The 22,534-nt window shown below is 39.4% G+C and overlaps 1 protein-coding gene across 2 annotated transcripts in view; it reads right to left on the bottom strand.

Moving 5' to 3' along the window:
• Window positions 1-5,255: 5,255 nt before the first annotated feature.
• Window positions 5,256-22,534, bottom strand: part of zfpm2b (zinc finger protein, FOG family member 2b) — a 50,503-nt gene continuing 33,224 nt past the window's right edge. For both annotated transcript variants that reach the window (XM_079878272.1, XM_079878273.1), the window contains 3 exons: window positions 9,956-10,162; window positions 9,097-9,321; window positions 5,256-8,730 (listed from right to left, as the gene is read on the bottom strand). In XM_079878272.1, coding sequence (XP_079734398.1) covers window positions 6,404-8,730; window positions 9,097-9,321; window positions 9,956-10,162 — 2,759 coding nt within the window. In that variant the 3' untranslated portion in view covers window positions 5,256-6,403. The remainder of the gene's footprint in view (window positions 8,731-9,096; window positions 9,322-9,955; window positions 10,163-22,534) is intronic.

Here is a 22,534-nt window from a genome sequence, read left to right as displayed (position 1 = left end):
TTGTTTTACTGGTTGAAACTCTCTTCACATCCTGATAGCAATCAATAATAGAAGTGGCCTAAATACTAAAACATGTACACACAGTATATCTTCTGTGGAAGTCTCAGGCCCAAAACATGTTTGTCCAATCATTGCAGTCTGTCTGAATCTGCCAGTCAACATATGTATGTCCATACCTCTGTCACCCTGTTCGTGCAGACATCACGTCATCAGCACTAAGGCTGATGTAAGGCTATGCAGAATTGTAGACAAAGGATAACTGATCACTGTAAACAAACAGCAGCTGCCTTTTCTGTTCCTCCTGAACCAAAACAAGTGTATGCTGCGTTAACGCTATGTCCTAACCGTAATAATGATATGACGTTCTACCTGGAGCTGTTCATATTCTCAGACTCAGTACGATATCAGCGCCAAAATAAATCTGCAGCTGTCAGGTGTTACAAGAAAGAGCTCTGTTATTGTTTACGGTCATTATTATTGTATTGTTATGTGCTTTAAGACATGTGGTAATGTAACGTCGTCTCGTAGCGCTTTGCAGACTCTGCTGTGTGCGTTAATGTATTTTGGTGGAGGCGTGGCTTTGAAGATGCTCTGAAGGGAGGGTGGGATAATTTCAAAACTAGCTTGCTATTGCTAGCCTATCCGAAATTGTCTACCCTACCTTTAATATTTTGTAAATACAGTGATAAATATGATTCTTTCTTTTTTTTTTTGCGCAAATATTTAAAGCACTTGACTCGCTTCATAAAAAAGTCACATGGATTACTTTTATGATGTCTTAACGTCATGAACTGTTTGGAGTCACAAAGTTGAGGATCCAAATACAGTAGTTTATTAAAAGGGTAATCCACAATCGTAGTCAAAAACAGACAAAAGGTCATAAACACAGGTTAAACTGTCCAAACAATTACTGGGCACAGGAACACAGGCAAACAGGGAAATCCACAAAAGACAGGCACACATCAAATCGAGGGATGGGTAGTTCGACACCCACCCAGTGTCGACACGTCTCGAGTTTTCGACACACTAGTGCTTTTAAACAGTGTTCCGGAGTATTTCTTGAAATGAGGCTGTCACGTGTCCTGTGGAAATTAATCTTTGTTATCTCACTGACACGTCACGCCGGACTGCGAGTGCGCTGTCCCATACCTGGTATCTATTTAGTGCAATTTTATAATTATATCATTCCTATGTATGTAGATTTTTTAATGTGATGTATTGTTGTTGTCTGTTGTCTGAATGTAAATGAACACACCTTGTGGGCTCTACCACTGTTCCATTGCAACATCTGAACTCCAAGGGGTGTACAGTTTTTGTATTGCCAATGCACATTTATTTAAAGATGGAATATGTTACTTGGTTAAACACAGCACTGTCTTATACTTTGAAGGGGTTACTTTGAATTAGCTGCCTTTCAGTAGCCTATCTTTTGAGCCCCTGGTGAATATTTCACTTAAACTTTACACCGTGTCCTAACTACACGCAACGCAACGCCGCAACACGCGATAAAATGTATATTTTCCATGTTAATCAGAGTTTTTGTTCTAACCAGCCGTGTGACGGCGACACGCGACAATTCTATTTTAGAAATGGATTCTATTTTTCTGCGACGTCACGGCTGGAACAACAAACACAAAGTGTGGCAATGCTTTATTTAATGCTAAAAGCGTTTAATCTGACTTTGAATATCATTTAGTGCCCCCAGTTGTAGCCGTAAAAGCAACAATAGGCTACATAATTCACCTCAGATCTTGAAATTAAACAAATGGAAACAAGAACGTTCAAACTGTGAACAAACAAGTGTATTATTTGACAATTATTGTTTTAGTAACTCAGTATTTTAATAATGTTTTGGTGTAATATTTGTGAATTTGATTATGTAGCCTAGGCCTACTTATTTTTCTAAATTTTCTTTTAAAAGAGCCCATCAAAGGTGATAATTGATGTAAAGGTTCCAACCCTTATTAGCCACCACTGCAAATGCATGTACATCACTCAGTTTTAATCAAATCCTTTGAACATCTAAACATCTGGTTAGATTACCTAGGTTCCTCTGAGGTTTGTGTATGTGTAAAAGATCAGTTAAATAAGAGGGTGCCAAATTGTGTAGTGCTTTATATACTGTGACAGCATGAGAGGTTCAGGATTTTTAGTTTGTGCAAGTTCCCAGTAAACACCGCTTCAGCACTCTCTCTTTAGTATGCAGGTGTATTTAATAATCAAACAAAAATGTTTACAACTTAAATCTCTTCAGCTCAAAAAAAAAAAAAACTTCATCTTCTTTGTTTCACAGAGGTACATGTCCTTTCCCCAGCTACACACACCATCAACAGTTTATCACACCCGCTATTAGAGCCTGCTGCCAGAGTGCCGGTCTTATTAGCTGCAGCTGTACTCTCAGGCAGCCTGGGTTTTGTAATCCTAAACAGGCGGCCATCTTGCTCCAGCCATCTGAGGGCAATGTATCTGCCCTCTAGTACACGCCCTCTTATGATGCCACAATACTAAGATCAGTAATTTAAAAATCATCTGTAGTAATTGCAAGCGATTTAACAGTGATTGGCTCACACCCACATACAATGATATAACAATAGTCCAGTCTTACAGAAATAAAATCATGAATAATCTTCAGATTAAATGTAAAGTTGACCAATATTAACTGAGAAGGTCCTATTAAAGATAAAAGTAAACTCGGACCAATAATATCAAAAGTGTGTTTGATGATTTTTGATGTAATAATATCACAACAGAAATTTGTACGTTTCAGCTGACCAATTATCTCTGAATACTGAATAGCTAAATACTGAAGTGAAATAGGAGTGAACTGATAGAGCAACTGAAGGGTCATATGGACCAGGGCACAATCTGCACCCTGATATCCTTCATCTTCTGCAAAATATATATTTTTAACAAGCCACAAACCATAGCAGGAAGAGCAGGAGAAGTAACTGAAGAATTAAGGATTGAATTGATCGTATTAAACAGTTTTCTTGCAGGACATACGTGCTGCTGCAAGCTGGGTCTCTCCCCATATGTTTGTCAGATATTACAGTTACTAGGACCCTGGTAGCTCATACTGTCTTGGGTGTGGGCTCTTCGTAGCCTTGTGCTCTTAGGCCCTCTACCCCTCTTTAAGCCTGGGCTGGTGAGCTAAGCTTATTCATTTCACTAAGCATGTAATTTGTGTTGTCAGATTTATTCATGAATGCATGTTACTATGTCATTCCTTTCATTGCTGGTGTTGCATCCTCACGTTGTGTGTGGTGTGTGTCATGCACTGCCTTTCCAGGTGACAGTCTTCTGGCTTTCAGGGCCTCGCTGTGAGTGTGTGTATAGGGTAACCGGGGAGCTGTCCATAGGTTGATCTTGAACATTAGATGATGAAAGAGAACAATAGGTTACTGTTCATAATAATAATAATAATAATAATTCATTACATTTATATAGCGCTTTTCTCGGCACTCAAAGCGCTTTACATAGAATGGGGGATCTCCTCAACCACCACCGATGTGCAGCATCCACCTGGATGATGCGACGGCAGCCATATTGCGCCAGAACGCCCACCACACACCAGCATACTGGTGGAGAGGAGACAGTGATGAAGCCAATCAGTATGGGGATGATTAGGAGGCCATGATGGACAGGGGCCAAGGGGCAAATTTTGGCCAGGATGCCAGGGTTAAACCCCTACTCTTTCGAAAGACATCCTGGGATTTTTAATGACCACAGAGAGTCAGGACCTCGGTTTAACGTCTCATCGGAAGGACGGTGCTCTTTGACAGTATAGTGTCCCCATCACTATACTGGGGCATTAGGACCCACACAGACCACAGGGTGAGCACCCCCTGCTGGCCTCACTAAACACCTCTTCCAGCAGCAACCTGGTTTTCTCAGTTGGTCTCCCATCCAGGTACTAACCAGGCTCAGCCCTGCTTAGCTTCAGTGGGCAACCAGTCTTGGGCTACAGGGTGACATAACCCTGGTTCTTTAAAACATCGACTGGAGAGATCCACCAAGCGTGCCCCGCTTGCTGCATGAGAAGCGAATTTGCTCACTGAGGAAAGGTAGTAAGGTGCGTTCCCTTACCTATACGTTACAGTCAGATGTCGCATTTCATTTTTCCCATAAAAAAGAGAAATAAGAGAGAGTTTGATGTGTTACTTACCCTGTCGACTAGCGAACACGTGGCAACCTTGCAAAGGATATTGACTATCATAGGTTCCGCTACATATACCATAAATTTTCTTCCATGATAATGGCACCTATGTGCATTCCCTGCTTAGGAGCTTAACATGCACCTTGTCCTGAGCGTTGCAGAGCTGGAGATGAGGACTCCTAGAACAGCACATCTGTTCAGCCCCCCATGAGACAAGCGATGTGCTCCATCACTCGTCCCTCAGGTGTTCTGCTCACGTGGCCCTGAAAAGCACCCGTGCATCCAATCTAATCATCGAGCGAAACACAGATGATCTGGTTATGCTTCTGGAAAGCTTGGGTTTTTGTCTGGTGTCCTTTTAGAAAATAAACTGCCTGGATTCTAGACTAATTCATGTTATTGTGTCTTGATTTGATTGTTCATGATTGAAATTATATATATTTTTTAAATCCAGTATTGCACAAACCACCAACTCTAACAGAATAGCTCCACATAATTAAATCAGTGGTGTCCAATCCTACTGCTCCTGGAGGGCCACCTTCCAGCAGACTTTAGCTTTAGCCCAAATTCAGGGATGGGCAACTTCAGTCCTATAAGGCCACTGTTGGAGCTAAACTCTGCAGGACAGTGGGCTTCCATGACTGAAGTTGCCAATCCCTGCCATAATTAAACTGTCCTGAATCAGCTAATCAAGGTCTTTAGAATCACTATAAACATCCAAGCAGGTGTGCTGGAGCTAAACTCTGCAGGAAAGTGGCCCTCCTGGAGCAGGATTGGACAACTCTGACTGAATGAGTGTAACCTAATAAATACTTTATTCATGTTTATCTGTTTGTCTTACAGAAAAAAGAAAGAAAAATCAGTATGGTTTATTTTAACACTTACATTTACTATTATATCCATTCAAGACTTTTAAAGAAAAGGTAATGCTTTCATGTCTTGAATCGTAACTTACACTAGGTGGTGCCAGTGCTTGCACATTTGGAGGTACAAACTCCTACTGTCCTGAATGATGCAACTAGAGAATAAACTTGTGCATTAATAATAAAAAGAAAAAAATATATATAATATTAATAATTCATTGACACTGCTGTCCTGAGATACATTTTTTAATTTTTATGCCACATAAAATAACATTTCCCACATTTCTGGAATTTCATTCCATACAGGTACATGCATAGCAACACATTTTTTTACACCTTTTTTTTTTTCATGACATTATTTTGTTTTTTCTGTAGGAAAGATTACAATGAGTCATCCATACCAAGTGTAAACCCTTCTCCAGGTAGACTTCAGTAAACACTTCACTCTTTCACACTTCACAATTTCTGGGGTCCAAGTATAAAAAGTTTCCCTTAATACTGCTTCAAATAACATTTCATCTTTTAAAAAGTATTGCATTAGAAGCCAAATATTTAAAAAACAAAAAAAGGAATCAAACACACATACAGGTCACCTTTTTAAGAAGAGTTCTGCATTGACAAGAAAAACATTTTGAAGCATAAAGAAACATCAAGGACAAACTAGACTCTACATGTATTGACAATTATTAATTCAGAAAACTTGATTGCAAGTATTTTAGGATATGTTGACACAGTCAGTCAGAGGTTGCTCCACCATCTGTATATTTTTCTTTTTAATCAATTTCTACAATTCATGTGGCTTTCTGTAATTTTAAAACTTTCATAAACTTGTTTTTTCATTTCAGATCTGCATTTTTTTAGAGCTGCAACTATTATTAAATAAATAAATACATTAAAAAAAAAAAAAAAAAAAAAAAAAACACACACACACACACACACACACACACACGAAAACTATCAACACAGAATATTCCCAACAAATATTTTAAACGTTTCTAATAATTGACTGGTAGGATAAATCTCCTGATTTGATTGTCCTCCTGCTGCCATGTACACCAGCATGGAATTGTAAAAATGTCTTATGTTTTTGACCACAATGGGAAAAAACAGTGCTTGTGAAAAATCTAATATGACTGGTTCAAGGCTTGAGTCCACTTTAAAGAGGAGGGAGCATATTGTCACTTTTAGTCGTCACAAATAATAGCCAAGCAAATGGTGTCAGATTTAAAATAGCAGGGCCGTTGTCAAGTGGCTACAACTGGAAATGTTGTCCTGGGCCCTGTGCCTGGGGGTTGGGGCCCATGTGAATTTAAGAGGCAACGCTGGTTAACAGCACTACCTTTTCTACTACTGTGAACTAGATTTAAGACAGGGGGCAGGTCCACTATTTAACGTGCTCCGCTGTGTGTGACGAGCAGTAAAACTTCTTGTGTGTTATAAAGTTTGAGAGGTTGTTAAACTGGATGTCACATGGGCGGCAGTACTTTAAATTACTTGTGCTGGCAGTGGAGCCGTTCAACATTCTCTTGAAGCTCTTCCTCTCTTCCTCAGTCTTTGGAGATGGCGTAAGCGTTGTGCTTTCCTTATAGTTGATGGAACTGTCATGGCTGTCTGGTGTAGCAGAACCATGTTGCTTAGTTCCAGGATCTTCCATCTTGTCCTCAAATTCAAGACCGTCCTTTAGGGATGAGGACTTGTTCTGACTCTCGGGGTTATCTGTGCTAAGATGGCTACCATCAGGCATCGGCTGGTCTTTCTCTCCTTCACTGCCCTCGTTTGGACTCTGCCTCCGATCGCTTTGTGAGACCAGCATCCCTGTAGCATAATCAGTGGGTTTGATTTCATAGTAAGGCCAAATTTGCTCATCAGGTCTCATTTTCTTTGCAGGACTTGGGTAACCCCCAGTGGGTTGAAACACGCCCCTCGGGTCATCTTTTATTGACATTAGTTGTTCCTCGCTGGAAACCTGTATGTCAGAAGTTGTCGCTGCATTTGGATGCTCAATCTTTCCATGCAGAGCTGGGAGCTCAAAGAGGGTGTTCTCTAAGAGATTATTGGTATTTCTAGGACCTTCTTTTTTGATGCTTTTGTTCTCAGTGGAAGCATTTTGCAAAATAGTACCTGGGCAGAAGTTCTGTTTGTGCTTAAGATAGTCCTCAACTTTGTTAAAGCTTATCTTGCACACAACACACTCATGGTAATCCATAAGTCCTTTAGGGGAAACCGAAGTGTTGCCAAACTGTGGCATGCATTTTTTACTGAGATCTATTGGTGCATCACCTTCTTCCTTAGAGATTGTATTACATTTGGACACAAGAGCTGATTTTGTAACTGTCAATGAAGCCTCTGGATATTTGGGTACTAACCCCTGGATCATGTTGTATCTCTGATGGTCCCTAAAGCTATCCAAAGTTTCCTTTGATAAGTATGGACCTCCAATAGTGGGCATTCCAAGAAATGATGCTAAACTCATAGGTGGCATTTGTTCTTGTTCAGGAGTGGCCAGCTCATATGCCTTTCTTCTTTTACGTGGACGTACTGACTTCTGATTGGCTGCTCCTTTATTGTTGGCACGTTTCACTTGAGGATCATGGCGAGTGGCACAGTAATACTGCTTGTGCACCATGTAGGTCTCATGTCGACTAAAGGTGATTTTGCAGGCCTCACATGTTGTGTGGTTGGGGTCAGTTTCAGTTGGTGGCAATTTCTGGCTTTGTACATCCAGCTGTGTACCGTTTGGTCTTTCCTGTGCACCAGATGGAGTTGACGCTTTTTTAACTTGCACTGACAGCTCATCTGTCACTTTTCCACCTGCAATGGGATTGTAAGGGTTAGACTCATGCCCTTTCACTTCAGAGGGATGGCTGGCATTTAGCATAACAGCCAAACTGGCTCCAATTTTAGGGCTTACAGTGCCTGCTGGTTTATCCAGTAGTCCAGGGAAGTCATTTGACTTGTGTGTGTTTTCCCAGCGAGTGTTGCAGTAGTGCTTCTTGTGCACCAAATAATTATCAAGGTTGTTGAAGGTTATATTGCATTCAAAGCATGTTGCTCCTTTTGGCACAAGTGTGCTGTACATTACTGGAGGGTAAGAGTTTCCCCCATGACGTAACCTGCGATGGACCAACTCAGACATTTTGGCCAGTATCTCAGATGCCTGCGGGCCCACCGTAATATCCTGTGAGAATGGGACATGTGGTATGAAAGGGGGTATGGGAAAGGCAGGAGGCAGGTGGTGCTGAATGGGTGAGGAGGCTAAACGGGGACTAGAAGGTTCTGACTTTACTCTGGAGTATGAAACACTAGCCTTGTTTCCTGAGTTTCCCTCACCCTTAGTGGATGTCTGGCTACTTTCTGTGCTTTCCAGCTCTGAAATTTGACTTATATCATGCTGTACTGTTCTTTCCTGAAGGTCTTTTATGTTTGTGTTAGCTCTGACTTGTTGAGGGCTGCCTGAAATGCTGCTAGGAGAGTTATCAGCTTTGTCTTCTTTGATGAGTTTGTTGACAGTACAGCTATGTCCATGTAGCTCCTGGTGTTTGGCCAGTTCTCTGGGAGTTTGGAAAGTGAAGTGGCAGTGACCACATCTCAGGCCGGTTTGGGACAGATGAGAGAGGATGTGGTGCTGGAGTACCATAAGAGTTTCAGCGGTGTAGTCACAAATTGTGCATTTCAAGTTGCTTCCAGTTGATATCTCATCTGACTTGAGAGCTTGAAAAACAAAAACAAACAAAAATCAGGAATGGTGTTAATGACCAACACTATCATACACAGTTTAGTCTAACCAAGGCAGTTTGTGCACAGGCTCCTACACAAGCTTGATAACATTAGTTTGAATCCAGTTTGGAACATTTCCTGATCCACTATACCCATCATTTCCTGTCCTCTCTATACTAAACTATAAATAAAATGTGAGGGAAAAAGCCAAACAAAACCTTCATTTTTTATTTTATTTTTTCAACAAGGAATATTTTTTATTAAAAAACATTGGCTCTTGAATAGCTACAACTTTTCTCTTTTTTATTTGTTGCTGGACAAATGGTTATTTGAAATAGAAGGTCTTACTGGTTTACTCACAGTTATGTGTGGATAAGTGCATTTCCAGGGCATGGGAGCCTGCAAAGCTCATATTGCATTGTGGGTATGTGCAATTGCGGAGCATTTGATGGCTGATATTGGTGTTTTTCTCTGCTACCATCTCAGGGTCCCTTTGTCGCCCACTGCAGTAATACATAAGGTGGGCCTGGAGGTTTCTTTCACTCCGAAACCAGATGCCACATGCCTTACAGAGGAAGATGTCTTCTACAAAGACAGAAATGGAGACAAGCATATCCATATTGAATTATCTAAAGCTTGTGAAAACACAACATTAAATATAGTGGGGTCAAGAAATTTGAGACCAAAAGATAAATGCTTCAATTTCAATTTTTTTTTAATTTAATACAAAATAATGACTTTGAAATAGTGCAAAATCTTAAATATATATATTTTTTGTTCATGTCCAGATTTAAATGTTTTTTTTTTTTTTTTTTTGCAATTTAAAGCAGAAAATGATCATAAAAAAGTAAAGGTAATAAAATTAGGCTCAAGAGCACATCAATGATCAGTCCCAGTTGGAAGCAAGGATACAATATGTAACTGTAATTTTAATTGCGCAGTAATAAGATGAACCACATAACCCAACCCTATAGACCCCATCAAAGCAAATGTGCTGTTGTTCTCATCAAATTCTTGTTAACTGTGATTAGAGAACGGAAGAGGGTAAATATCTAATTCCTGCAAACTGAAGGTCAACCTCGACCCTTGGTAATTCTCTTATCCATGGCAAACATGCACATCAGAGCTGTGATGACTCTTTGACATGGATTTCCATTTTTAACCAAGCACATTAATCAGTCTATCCACTGTGGCAGAGGTCTGATAATGCAGGACTCACTGTTGATGATAGCGCCGGGCAGTATGGATGCCATGGCGGCCTGCTGAGGAAGGAGTTGGATGCTGTCCAGCTGTCGGGCCGGGTACATCCCTTGACTATAGGGAGTTTGGGCTGGTGTTTGAAGATGCGAGTGCAAATCCACCACACAGGCTGCAAGTTCATCTCCTTCCATTATGTTTTTTGTTGTGGAACACCACACATGTCCTCCTGTGAGTAAAAGCAAAGATTAGGGTTTAATAGAGTATTTTAACCATTTAAAGTTGTTTATGCTATCTGAGGTTCCTTGAGATTGAAGTAGTGCAACATACATATAAGGTGCTTTCTATTATTTTTCTGACAGAGTGGATCCAATGCAAGAACCCACAAACTTGTTTTTTCAGAACCAGAATTAAGCTTCTCCTTTTATCTGTTTTATACTCCATACATAAAATCAGCATAATGGTAAATGCAAATATAATACTTTTTGATCCCACATACAGCATGCTGTCCTACACACAAATGCGTGCATTGCTTTGAAGCCACAACAAACAAGTGAGGGACAAGTATATTGCCGAAGACGCTGCACATTTTCCCCGCTGCTAAAGAGAATGGACATCTGGGATAAAAGTACAGCATTATCAAATTGAAGGGCTGCAGATGAAACATTCCACTGGAGTCCGCAGAACAAACTCATTAGCTAGTTAAAAAGGAGAGGAGTGCTTTGTGACTGAGATAACATTTATCTGTCTAAATGACGGACTTTCTGTCTGCGCGTCATCTTCCATTGAGGGGATTAAAGTTTTAAATATGACTATTTACAAAAGTCTGGAACGCAAGATAACAAGAAGAGACATGATATGCCAACACTAAATGCTAGAATTAGGATTGTGGACTAATTGAGGAGTTGGACAATGAGAATGAAGTACACTCAATGCTACCTTTCAAAGATGTGTAAGCGCTCTCTGACAACATGTCGAAGGAGAAAAAAATGACCTGTGATGCGGTCGTGCCTCCTGCAGAGAAATGCTAATTGCATGTGCTTGGATAGGACTTGTGGTATTGTGGCCGTGTTTTCAATGTCCATTCAATTAGACAATGGTTTAATGCATTTGCACCAGTTGCGAACTGGTTTTGCTTCAGGACCCAAATTTTACAATGAAAAATCAAGTGGCAACCCAACAGAGTACCAACATTTTTTATCATACAAAAGTAAAGAAAATTAATAATAATAATAAATATCTTAACCAATTGAAACAATAGTACATTTTTATTTGTAACGTTTGGAGATGACAATGATTAAACCAAGTTACCAGTTTTATTGTAGTAAAAAATATATGTTGTTACTGGTATTTTGTAGACACTATAATTTAACAGGGAGCATTTTTGTAAACAAATCTAATTACTGCACAATGTATTGTAGCATTTGCAAACCAATTTGAAACAAATATAAAGCAAAGTAAAAATGTTTTAGTTCTGGCAGTGAAACAGAGCAATCCAACATTTATTTTGACATGACACACTGTACTAAAGACAATGAGAGGTATAAATGAAATACATGTGCGTCTTTCCTCCCCTGCCTCTTTAACCTATGAATCCAAGGACATATTTGTAGTGTTTGAGCTTCCAATATGAGAATGGGCTTTAAAGTGCTGTATGGACTGAAGATTGTGGTCAGGCTTCATTTATATAGTGCGAGTGCTTTCTGAGGAATCTGTGAATGTGAGGAATACAGCATAACTACCAAACCTTTACCACAAGGTGGCGACATCATCACCTTTGAATGTGAGGTCTTTCGGGATAATTCATAAAGGTAGTTTGATTGCTTCTCTATTAAATGCCATTAATTTTTCTCATTGCTGTTAATTAATAATTAATAGATATGGTTTGTCATTTCGTCAATTTGATTTAAAAAACTGTTTTGGCATTTAAAACTCACACATTAAAAACAGTGGAGGTTTCAATTTTAGCAGTAGTCATTTTCACCCCTCATTTCCTGACAGTTTACATCTGTTGTTGTATAAGGAACGCCTAAACATGTGTTGAGCTAAAAAGTAAAAAAAAAAAAAAAAAAAAAAAAGACAAGACATTTGTAGCATTATAAATGTAAGATTCAACAAATAATTTAACAAATAATCCTGAAAAAGTTTCCACAAAAATATAAAGCAGCAGAACTGTTTTCAATAAATGTTTCAACATTTTAAAACAATCTTAAAAGCCTGAACCTTTGAATAGGGAAGAACAAAGAAAAGACAACAGGTTTCTACAGGTCATTTGTGTGAAAGGTTCAGTTACTTTACAAATAACATGAATATTTAATGAAGCTGTAACAGCCTACCACTGTATTGTTTCAAACTGTACAGGTCTACCATTGACACCCCAAATGCTTTAAAATTTGGGGTTAAAAGCATTTAAACCTCTTTCAAAATTACAAGAGTGATTTTAAAAAAACAACAACAATAAACTATGACTTTACCTCCACCTTTCAACAACAACACTATGACTCATGGCAGAAAACTAGCTACATTACTTTAACACAACCATCTTTATTTCACCCCAAAAAAATGTTTAATGAGAAAGTCCCAAGAAAATGCAATACACTAGACAAAAAGTCTCCCCCAAAAAAACAGAGACTGAGATCTTGCAAGCACAGCGGCAGTGTGTGAGACAGCAGGGCGCTCACTTTCACTGCTCTGTTCCATAAATCACATCTCTGCCTCGCTGCATCCCAGAGTGCATCAGTCATATGGCTCTGTTCCCCTGGGGGCCGCCCTCATGGAGCTTCTGTGTTCCTGGCCCGGCTGAGTTTCAGCGCCCCGGGTATCACCTCTCCACCATCTGCCCCGCACACCTGCACCCTCATTGATCTAGTGGCCCACGCGCTACATCAAACACACACCAGAGGGGCATTGTGCGGCTTCCTGTGAGGCACGGCCAGTCATCTGGCTGGGGTAGCAGGGTGTGAAGTTATGTGCCTCTTTTTGTATATTCATGAGGCAGTGCAGTCAGTGTTTATTTTCCCCCAGCACACCACACCCCCGGCTTTCAGGTTCAAATTGAAGAGCAGCGGTAGCTTGACAGGTCTGCCAAAAAAATTATCCCGCCTTTTTCCAATTTCTAAATATGAGCTTTGAGAAATGAATCGTCTTCCTGACAGCTAGCCTACTGGTCCGGCTAAAGCCAATGCTGGCAGAAAGTGAGATTTTACTGGCTGGGTGAACTAAGCTCCTTATGAGTGACAGGTCAAGACCTGCATCTGTCTTACTTTCTTTTTTGCTTTCTTTCCATCAGTCCAGCGGATTCATTATGGCATCTAAATGACCTTGAAGAGGTCAACCTTTGATCTCCACAGCTGTTTACTGATAGAGGGAATTATATGGACGGGATTTCACCCCTTATCACTTAAAGTCCCCATGAAATCAAAATTGACCCTATTTACTTTGTTAGCGCATATTACTAGTCTTGTGGTGAACAATTAATCCGTGCAAGAAAATATTTAAAAAAAAATGTTTTTACCATGGTAATCTTTAATCAAAATCTGAAAATGCCCCTCCCCTCTGCATTGGAGGACCTTCTCTGATGACGTAGGTTTGAGGAATTGGTTTGGGCAACGCTTATAACCACTCCCCTCAAACCGTTAGTCTGCTATGAGCAGAGATGGAGAGGAGGAGCGCTAGAGTAAAACCCTGCCCTCTGTTCAATATTCCTTTTCACTGGGAAATACGTCATAACACTGGAGAAAAGTCGTTTGCAACTTCCGGTTCACGGGGACTTTAAGGCCCGATACACTCACAGCAAAGTTCTTTTTCGTAAAAAGAAATTTAAAATGCGTTATATAGCGACAAACATCCAGGCAGCATTCCGGTGAATATGTAAATATGTGCTGATCGTTTTCCTCTCAATAACAAAATAAACACACAACAAAAATGACATCGGTGAGAAAACAGCAGTTAAGAAAGCATCCGATTATAGCGATCTGGATAAGATGTGTTTGCCCGAGCTCTGCAATTCAAATCAAGACACTTCATATATCCCTTTATAGATTTAAAGCAAGCAGCTTTACAGTATTAAATATGAAAAAAAAAAAAAACTGTGTAGCACCTAAGTCTGGGACAGCTTAAAAGAAGTCGAGAGGACTCCTAACTCACTAAGACCTATTCACAAACCGCTTTTTGTGGCATTTCACGTTGCGATGTTTTGAAATGCGTATGCGGCGGCTACAGGAGCTTCCAATCGCGAGGGAACAATTCTGCATTGTAGGCATAGGGATGCAATAACGCCACCAACAACAACCAAAACTAGGCTACTCATTGCATGTAAACTAATTGTAACGTATCATTGTGAATCAAATTAAAATGTTCTTCTCTTTGCAAACGTAGGCAGAGGCATATAGTGACAGATTAATTCAATAATGTTGCAAAGATATTGCATCAATCCATATGTTTCATTAGGCTACTAGGCTATTTGTTTTGCCTTACTCTTTATTCATTTAGGCTATTTATTCAGTTATTCATCATCTTCCGTCCTTCGCACTACTTGTGTAGCGCACGCATTCTCAGACCTGTCACCTGTCACACATCATCGTAGGGGAGGTGTTTGGAATCATTCCCGCGTTACAATCATCAGCCAATCAAGGTGGTCACTTCAGTTAAGCTCGTGCATGATTAATGACGTCATCCATAGCAACGAAGACTCACTTAGTTTAGGAGTTGTCATTTTTCTTTACTAAGAGTAGGTCTGAAAGGCGTTGTGAATAACTTTTAAGAGAAAACTCCTAGCTAAAATCTTTTAGCGCGATTTAGGAGTACTCCTAGTGGCAAGATAAAATGCTTTGTGAATACGGCCCCTGATTTCCAGTGTTCATGTTTTTTCTTGTGTCAGATCTCGACGGACTGAGCAGAAGAAATTAACTAGAAAAGATTTCCTTGTCAAAGAAGGTGGAGCCTCAAAGCACACCTAATTATTACATAATGGCCACAGACCATAGTTCAAAGGTGTTTACCAGCCGGAGCGATTTTTTTTTTCCTTTGGCAAACTGTTTCAAACTCCAGAAATTAACTCTAAACAATTTTTTTTGGCCTGATCTTGTTCGAAAATTATGTCACACCAGTTTTTTAAGTGTATCTGGGCTTTTACAAGGTTTTTTTTTTTTTTTAAGTGAACAAATTGTACCTTTAGTGATACAACAGCTTGTCACAGGAGCAGTGCCTTAAAGGGACATATTTGTTACTTATTTACCCTAAAAGGTTAGTAGTACCTTAGTACTATAGTAGTACCTTAAAGGTATATATTACTACTGTAGGGTAAAATATGCACCTTTTGGTGTAGGTAAAGAGTTGCCAATTTTGTACCCATTTGAATTGTTTACCAGGTGAAAACCTGGCATGATAATAACAAACCTCTTCTCAAAACGGCATACAATATGATTCATGCACTGAAGTTTAATACTTAGGAGTTTGTTCAAATCCCTAACCGTAAGTACTCTTTTAAAGTTTTAATAAAACAAAGATAATTGGAGTATGTTTTTACAAGATTTTTTTTTTACTTAATTCAAAGTGTTACTTGCAGTTTGTGAGTTAAAATAGTTTCAAAGTAAATCCTTCACTAATTTTTTTTTTTTGTAACAGTAATAGTGATGCGTGCCTTAGCAAACATCACTAATAAAAACAAGAACTTTTTGTCAAGCTGAAGATTCAAACTCCATGCAGCTGCACCTCTGAGAAACACAAAGATGCACATAAATAAACGTGTCTAAATATGGGACAATTTGTTTGTCGCTGCACCTCCACACCCTTATGGAAGCCCCCTGAGATTCCCATAATGAAAAGCAATGTCTCCCACTTAACACCGGGATCCAGGCGCTCTCTCTGATAGAGGCCGGGGCTGTTTATTAAATGATGGAATTTGGCTGTTTCTTCCGCAGAATGTTATCAGCTGGAGAACAATCGTGCCCATGGTCGCACCCTCACTGGCTCGCCCGGCTGCTCATTAGCCACAGCATATTTAATCCAGAAGTTTCTTATCAAACGTGACACCTGCATCTCCGAATGGCACTTTCCCTGTTCATTGGCATGTATTTGGGTGAGTAGACTCCAAGGTGCTTTGTGGAGATTAAGAGAGGAAGAGAGAGAGAGAAAGTGAGCGAGAGAGTGAATGAGCGCTTATTTTATCATTTAGCGGGTCTGGACCGTATCCAAGCAGTTTTTGTCTTGTTGTTGTAATTAGAAAGCATTTTAAGCGATAACAGCTGCTGCTGAATATGAATATGGATAGAACCACATCAATTCTGCCTGAGATAGACCCCCCGCCCCACTATTCCTCCCCCATCATCCCTCCCCCTCACTTACTGTTTCATACTGTGGTTATCTTAATAAAGGAGGAAAGTGTAGCTAGCCGTTCAACTCGGTTATTTTAGCATTTTTGATTGAAGTCTTTCTTGACAGTCTCTGTGTTACATGTGAAGCATTCAAATCACAGAATCACTGACAGGCAGCAACTCATTTCCATACACGAATATGTAATTAAGCTTTGTGACAGCTCCTTAATAGCTTTGCGCTACCCCGTCAGTGCTATACGTTGCCCAGTTGACGTGTTGTTGAATTGAGATGCACATACAGCACATATATGCTTGACACTTCAAAGGTGAGCATTTAGCTTACAAAATAGAAAATAAACAATAAAATAGATAAACATGAATGTAAACGTAAACATACATGCAAACTTTAAACAAATATGTAAACATAAATGTTACCATGAAAAATCTTAAACATTAATAGGTAAACAAAAAAAAACCAAAGATAAACGTAAAAGAAAATTCAAACTAAGGTGTAAACATTATGTAAAGGTAAACATTAACAATAGCAAATGCAAACATTACATAAATAGGTAAACAAAGCCAAACATTAATATAATTAGTAAACAAAGGAAAATATAAAGGTAAACATTAACAAAATAAGTAAATGTAAACATTGCCTTAGATTTGCCTTTGTTAACCTATTTTTGTTAAAGTAATCGTTAACAAAGTTGCTATATCTAAAGGCAAATGTAAAGGTAAACGTTAATAAATTAGTTAAATATAAATGTAAATGTGAACATGTTAAATGTAATCAAAATAAAACTGTTTAATGTAAACAAAATACAAGGTTAACATAATGGTAATAATCTGGTGATGCTAAAAAAGTTACAACAGATTTCTAGATTTCTAGTTTCCAAATCTGTGGAATTCTGTTAAATAAAAAGCTGCACTCTTACACTTATCCGTCACCTTCTCTTTCTTAGGGATTGTTACACAGGACACTGCCGGGGCCTCACTAGGGATTATGGTCGATGATATATTATGCAAATCACTTTGTTATTTCTCTCAGTAGATCATCACTCTGCTCACACTGGGAAGATTTATGCCACTTAGGCTAGTTGAGTATCCTCTGACGTTTATGACCCTATAGAGTCATACTGTACCAGTGAGAGACTTTGATCTGTGACTGAAAAACAACTGCAGCTTCTATAAAAATAAATAAAAAAATCTTAGAAGAAAATGTTTACTTTTATCTTGGGGTATTCAGTATTGTAGCTTGGGACCCTCTTCTTTTTTCCAGGTAATGGGATAGAGTAGGAGAGAGGGTGGGAGGGACGGAAGGAGGGAGAGATTGGGAGAAAGGGAGGAGAGATACCCCTCAAGCGAGCGCCTCAGTGGGAAGAGGATTATGTGCTTCTGCTTTTCTACCTTCTAGCAAAACTCCCGATTGGTTTCAGGAAAACTCAATTAAACTTTGTCTCTGTCGACTTCGTCTTCAGTGAGAATCAAACTGAAATTCCTCTGACATAATGCTGTAACCCTGAACAAGGAGACACAATAAGGTAGACACAAGACTGCCGTTTTAGACCCTCAAAAACAACAACATGATAGAATAGTTCACCAAAAAAAAAAAAAAGTATTCAAGGGAATAGTTCACCTAAAAATCATGTTGTTCAAAACCCGTACACTGTTATTTTTCTATGTAATACAAAAGGAGAAAATTTGAAGAATCTTCATGCAGCACTTTTCCACACAGCGTACATAATTCAGAGTGACCACATCTGTCAAAAAAGAATGTGAATGTGTGTGAAGGACTTAATGACTTAAATTGATGTCTGTTCTTCATTTAAAGCCTGACTAGAAGGGGGGCAGTTGCATAAACTTAGCCACTATGTTAAGACTGTGTCTTAAAGGGGCATTCCACCCATTTGAACATTGTTTTTTATTTAAAGTGGGTCATATATGTAGTCGAAATGTAAAATAAATTTTGAATTTGGTGCCTTCGTGACCGAGGAAAGACAAAAAATAACTTCAGGACGCATTTGTATGAAAGACAACAACTCCCACAATGCACCACATTGCACAGCGCCGCAAGCCACTCCCACTAATCCAGAAAGCGCATATCTGCCTATAAGAGAAATCACTCTTCCGTCTACAAGGCTAGCTACCACCAGAGCTTGAAATTCATTTCACATTCACACAAAATGTCTAGTTAGTTGGCGAACTCATTAGTGCATTACTCCTCGTTTGTATTTCTTTCGAAAAGGTGAATTATTGCATGGTACCTGGATGTTCAGTCAGAACATATGCGGTGCGAAACTAGGATAGTGTCCTCGTCTGATTCAGAGATTTCGTCCAGGAGAAATTGTCATCGTTGAAATTCTTTGCCGCAGACGGACTCTATCTCTGTGTTCCTAGTTGCATCTTACAGTCTATGAGTTGCATAGTGAGATCACCGGCGCCACCAGTCCGCCCTAACTCGAGCCAGTCCGGGCTCCTCGTCCGCGGCAGGCAGGTCTTCTGCCTCGGCTGCTCTTTGCTATAATGCGGCTTGTAAAGGTAGCCACAAACACCTGATTCAAGCATCAGACTTCCGAAATCCTCTTCTTCTAACGTTATATCATATTGAGAACTCTCCTCCGCTATTGTCATTACTTTACATCTGTCTCCACAGCGTCTGTTAGCTTAGCTTCAAACAAGATGGAGGATATTGCTTTCAGTTTCAGAGAGTAAAGTCCCACCCACTGATCTGTAATAGGTCTGTAGCGTGAGCGGGTCCCGCCCCCTGGGAAAGATGAGGAACTAGTGCTTGTAGTCTCAACAGAAATCCCCCCCTCTTACACTTCCTCCTACAATGACGCAAAATGACGATTTTTGCGTCATTGTAGGAGGAAGTGTAAGAGGTAAATAACGGATTTCTCCCGTCTCAGGGGAAAATGAGAGAGTGTTGCACGACCATTCAATAGTATGACTGGGTTTCTAACAATGCAAAGCTTAATGCAAATGGGTGGAGTGTCCACCCAACTAGTTTGGTCAACTAGCAATGAGAAAAGGAAATCAGTTTTACTTTTTCAAATTAGACCGATCTACCTTTTTTCTTAGGACCAGTTTTGAAGAAAAAAAATTAGATGACTAACTTTTAAGACTAGTCTAAGCAGTTTTTGCAGATGGACATTGTGTGGATTTTTAAAAAAAAAAAACGTAAATTGTGAAGTTCATGATTTTGTTAAAACAATGCATTTTTAATTGTATTATAAATGATTAAAATCTTATCTGCAAGGTTGACTGAATCATCCATTTTAGGTGGATTAATTTTCTAGGTAGAGGAATTTAAGATTTTATATTTAAGCAACATTATAAATGTTCCACATGGCTTTCTGGCTACTATTCACTAGTACTATCACAGGAAACTACAAGTGATAAGCCAACGACCACCGTTTCCCCTTGCTGTGATGTGCCAGGACTTTTTTCTTCTTTCTGTTGACCCCAGATTCACCTTAATAGAGCTGCTCCTTCCCATCACAGACAGCCATAAGCCTGTCAGATATCAGTCCATCAAGAAATGAGACAGAGGGAGAGAGAAAGAGAGAGAGCGAGACAGCAATGAAATATGAAGGGAAGAGAAGGAAAGTCAGGGGGGGTTGGGATGATAAATCAAAAGATGAGGTCTACATCGCCTAATGACCAGAATAAACCTCTTTCCTGTTCAGTGACAGAGCTCAGAGTCTCTGCAGTCCTTAAGCCGTGTCCCTCCTGATCCAGACATCCACTACCATCAAACCAGGATTTATGACGCATCACAACCCCATGACAACATCCAGCAGCTTCATAATCTCATATTTTTTTCTGCCCGTGCCTGACATTTCCAGCCTCGACATTCACTCAAGATAAGCCAAAAGCCCTCTGACAGGATAGAGAGCACATATAAAACACACGCTTAAGAATTTAACTGCCCCCTTCACAGGAACTCAGTTCATGAGACGTGACTGCAACTGGCACAACATTTCAAATCAGACAACTCAAGAACCCATATTCTGTTATAGAGAACACAGGTCTGGAACCACCACAGACCCTCAATAGGGACACACTGCCAACAATATGTGTGGTCAACCAGCACAGGCTTTTAAATTAAGACTCTTTTAGGAGAGAGTTTGACGTAAAAAAAAAAAGTTTAGTTTGTCATTTGAACTCAAATTTTTCAGGCAAGTGAACTTGAAAACAGAGGTGCATAGGGGAACAACTGTACTCATTAGGCCCCGCCCAACTGGGGCAGAGTTGACAATCTTAATTTTGATGATCCGATATCGATTCTTAAATCCAAAGATCAATCTTTCCGTCTATGCTGTTTTCAGTAGATGTGTGAACAAAACTTCACCAAACATTATTTGTAGCACACCTCCTATCATCTCTTCCTCTTTACTACTAGTTACAGCACAAAATAAACATTAATGAACATCAGAAGGTTGAAAGATACAGAACAACTTACAGAAATGTATCATGTCTCATGTAATTACTCAATCAGTGTTTTAACTCCAGAAAGACATCAATAAAACAGCTTGTAAACAATATGTCACGTAACATTATTTACCTCAGGAAAGCCATTCAATGTCCATAAACTTGTTAGTTAGCTAAAAAAAGTAACTCTAGTGGGGAACATTTGTTAAATATATGCACTATATTACATATTCATCATATTTTTATTTGATGATGTTGGAGTAATATTTGTTATTATATATCTTTAATATAATAGACATGCACCAACTGACAGGGTTCCCTGTATAGTTTACATCATTATTTGGGAGATTGTTTTCCTTAAGAAAAATTCCACTGTTCTTGAGATATATCCAAATCAAAAGCTTGTGAATCAAATCGAATCAATTTGGAAAGACAGTATCACACAATTTTTTTTGTCTACATGCCCACTGAACTTAAGTGGCCCCCGTACCGATGATACAAACATATCACGGTTCAGTGCAAAATAATGTGAAAACAGACCATAGGGCACTCGGGGTTCAGACTAAGTAAGTTAATCAAATGTGAAAACCGCTTTGAAACTCGAATATTTCATCCCCCAATCCAAAATACGTGAATATAGCCTTGTAATATGCATACAGTATATAATTCTCACCCCCCAAAACCTCTGATGTGACCAGCGTTGGGAGAACTAACTCTGCAATCTGGTATAGTACGCCAGGGAGTTCGAGAGATATCCAGCCGCCTGGCCTAATCGATCCCGTCCCTCTTTCAGTTCCTTAATAACTTCTCTGCTGAAAGCCCTTCAGTTCATCAGCGTTGTCTTTTAATTAAACGCAATCGCTGTGCCGCTCACTGGTGGAAAGTCGACTCCTCCAGGGGGGCGGTGCTGTTTGAATACACTGATAATGAAATTTGACATTGCTGGAGATGTTCAACCATTATTCTATTTCTCTGTGTTCTCAGATAACTGCGATAAAGGCCTTTAAGTCTTTCATATCCTCAAGTCTTATTTCAAAATGGAGAAGGGATTGTTCTCTGTTGAACTTACACATGTACTGTAAGAAGATTAATCAATTAAGCCCCTGCAGATAATAAAAATAGTGAAGCACTTTAGCGGAAATATCACTTTTAGTCAAGGAGAGAGAGCACCAGCAACAAAGAGTTATCTTTCTGCTCTTTAAACATTGAGTATTTGTTCGTGGAGTGGCAAGTTATTACTGCTCACTTTTTCTTCTTTTGGAAAAAATGGGGCCATGGTCTTATCTTGGAAAAGGGTCCATGTTTTTTTTTAGATCCACTGTACATATAAAGTCAAGACATGGGGGTTTTAAGACCCCATGAAATCGACATTATGAGTTCTGTGGCTTTTAACCCATGTGTGCTAGCTTTGAGATCATCTACAGTATATTGTAGTGCACAGGTTTTAAACTTTTTAATGCCACAGACCCCTAAATTTGATGATCTCATTGTGAGGGACCCCTTCTAAAAATGCAAATACAGATAAACACACTACTGTTCAAAAGTTCGGGGTCGGTAAAACTTTTTAATGTTCTTGAAAGAAGTCTTCAAAGCTGCGTTTATTTGATCAAAAATACAGTAAAGAATATTAACTCATTCCCCGCCAGTAACGGAATTTTCCAGCTTTCCGTGTTTTCACTGTTATATGGTAGGGGGTGCTATTACGAGAATCTCCAGATCAAAACACAGGCAAAAAAGGAGCAGAAACAAGCGATAAAAGCATTGCTTATGCACGTTATAGTGCATATTATGCATTTTTTTTTGTTCAAAGTTTAGCTTTTTTTATGAAACCTACCCACATTCAAGTGTTAATA

The sequence above is a fragment of the Squalius cephalus genome, assembly GCF_949319135.1.
Source record: "Squalius cephalus genome assembly, chromosome: 8".
Lineage (NCBI taxonomy): Eukaryota > Metazoa > Chordata > Actinopteri > Cypriniformes > Leuciscidae > Squalius > Squalius cephalus.
This window is presented reverse-complemented; position numbering and strand designations above follow the sequence as displayed.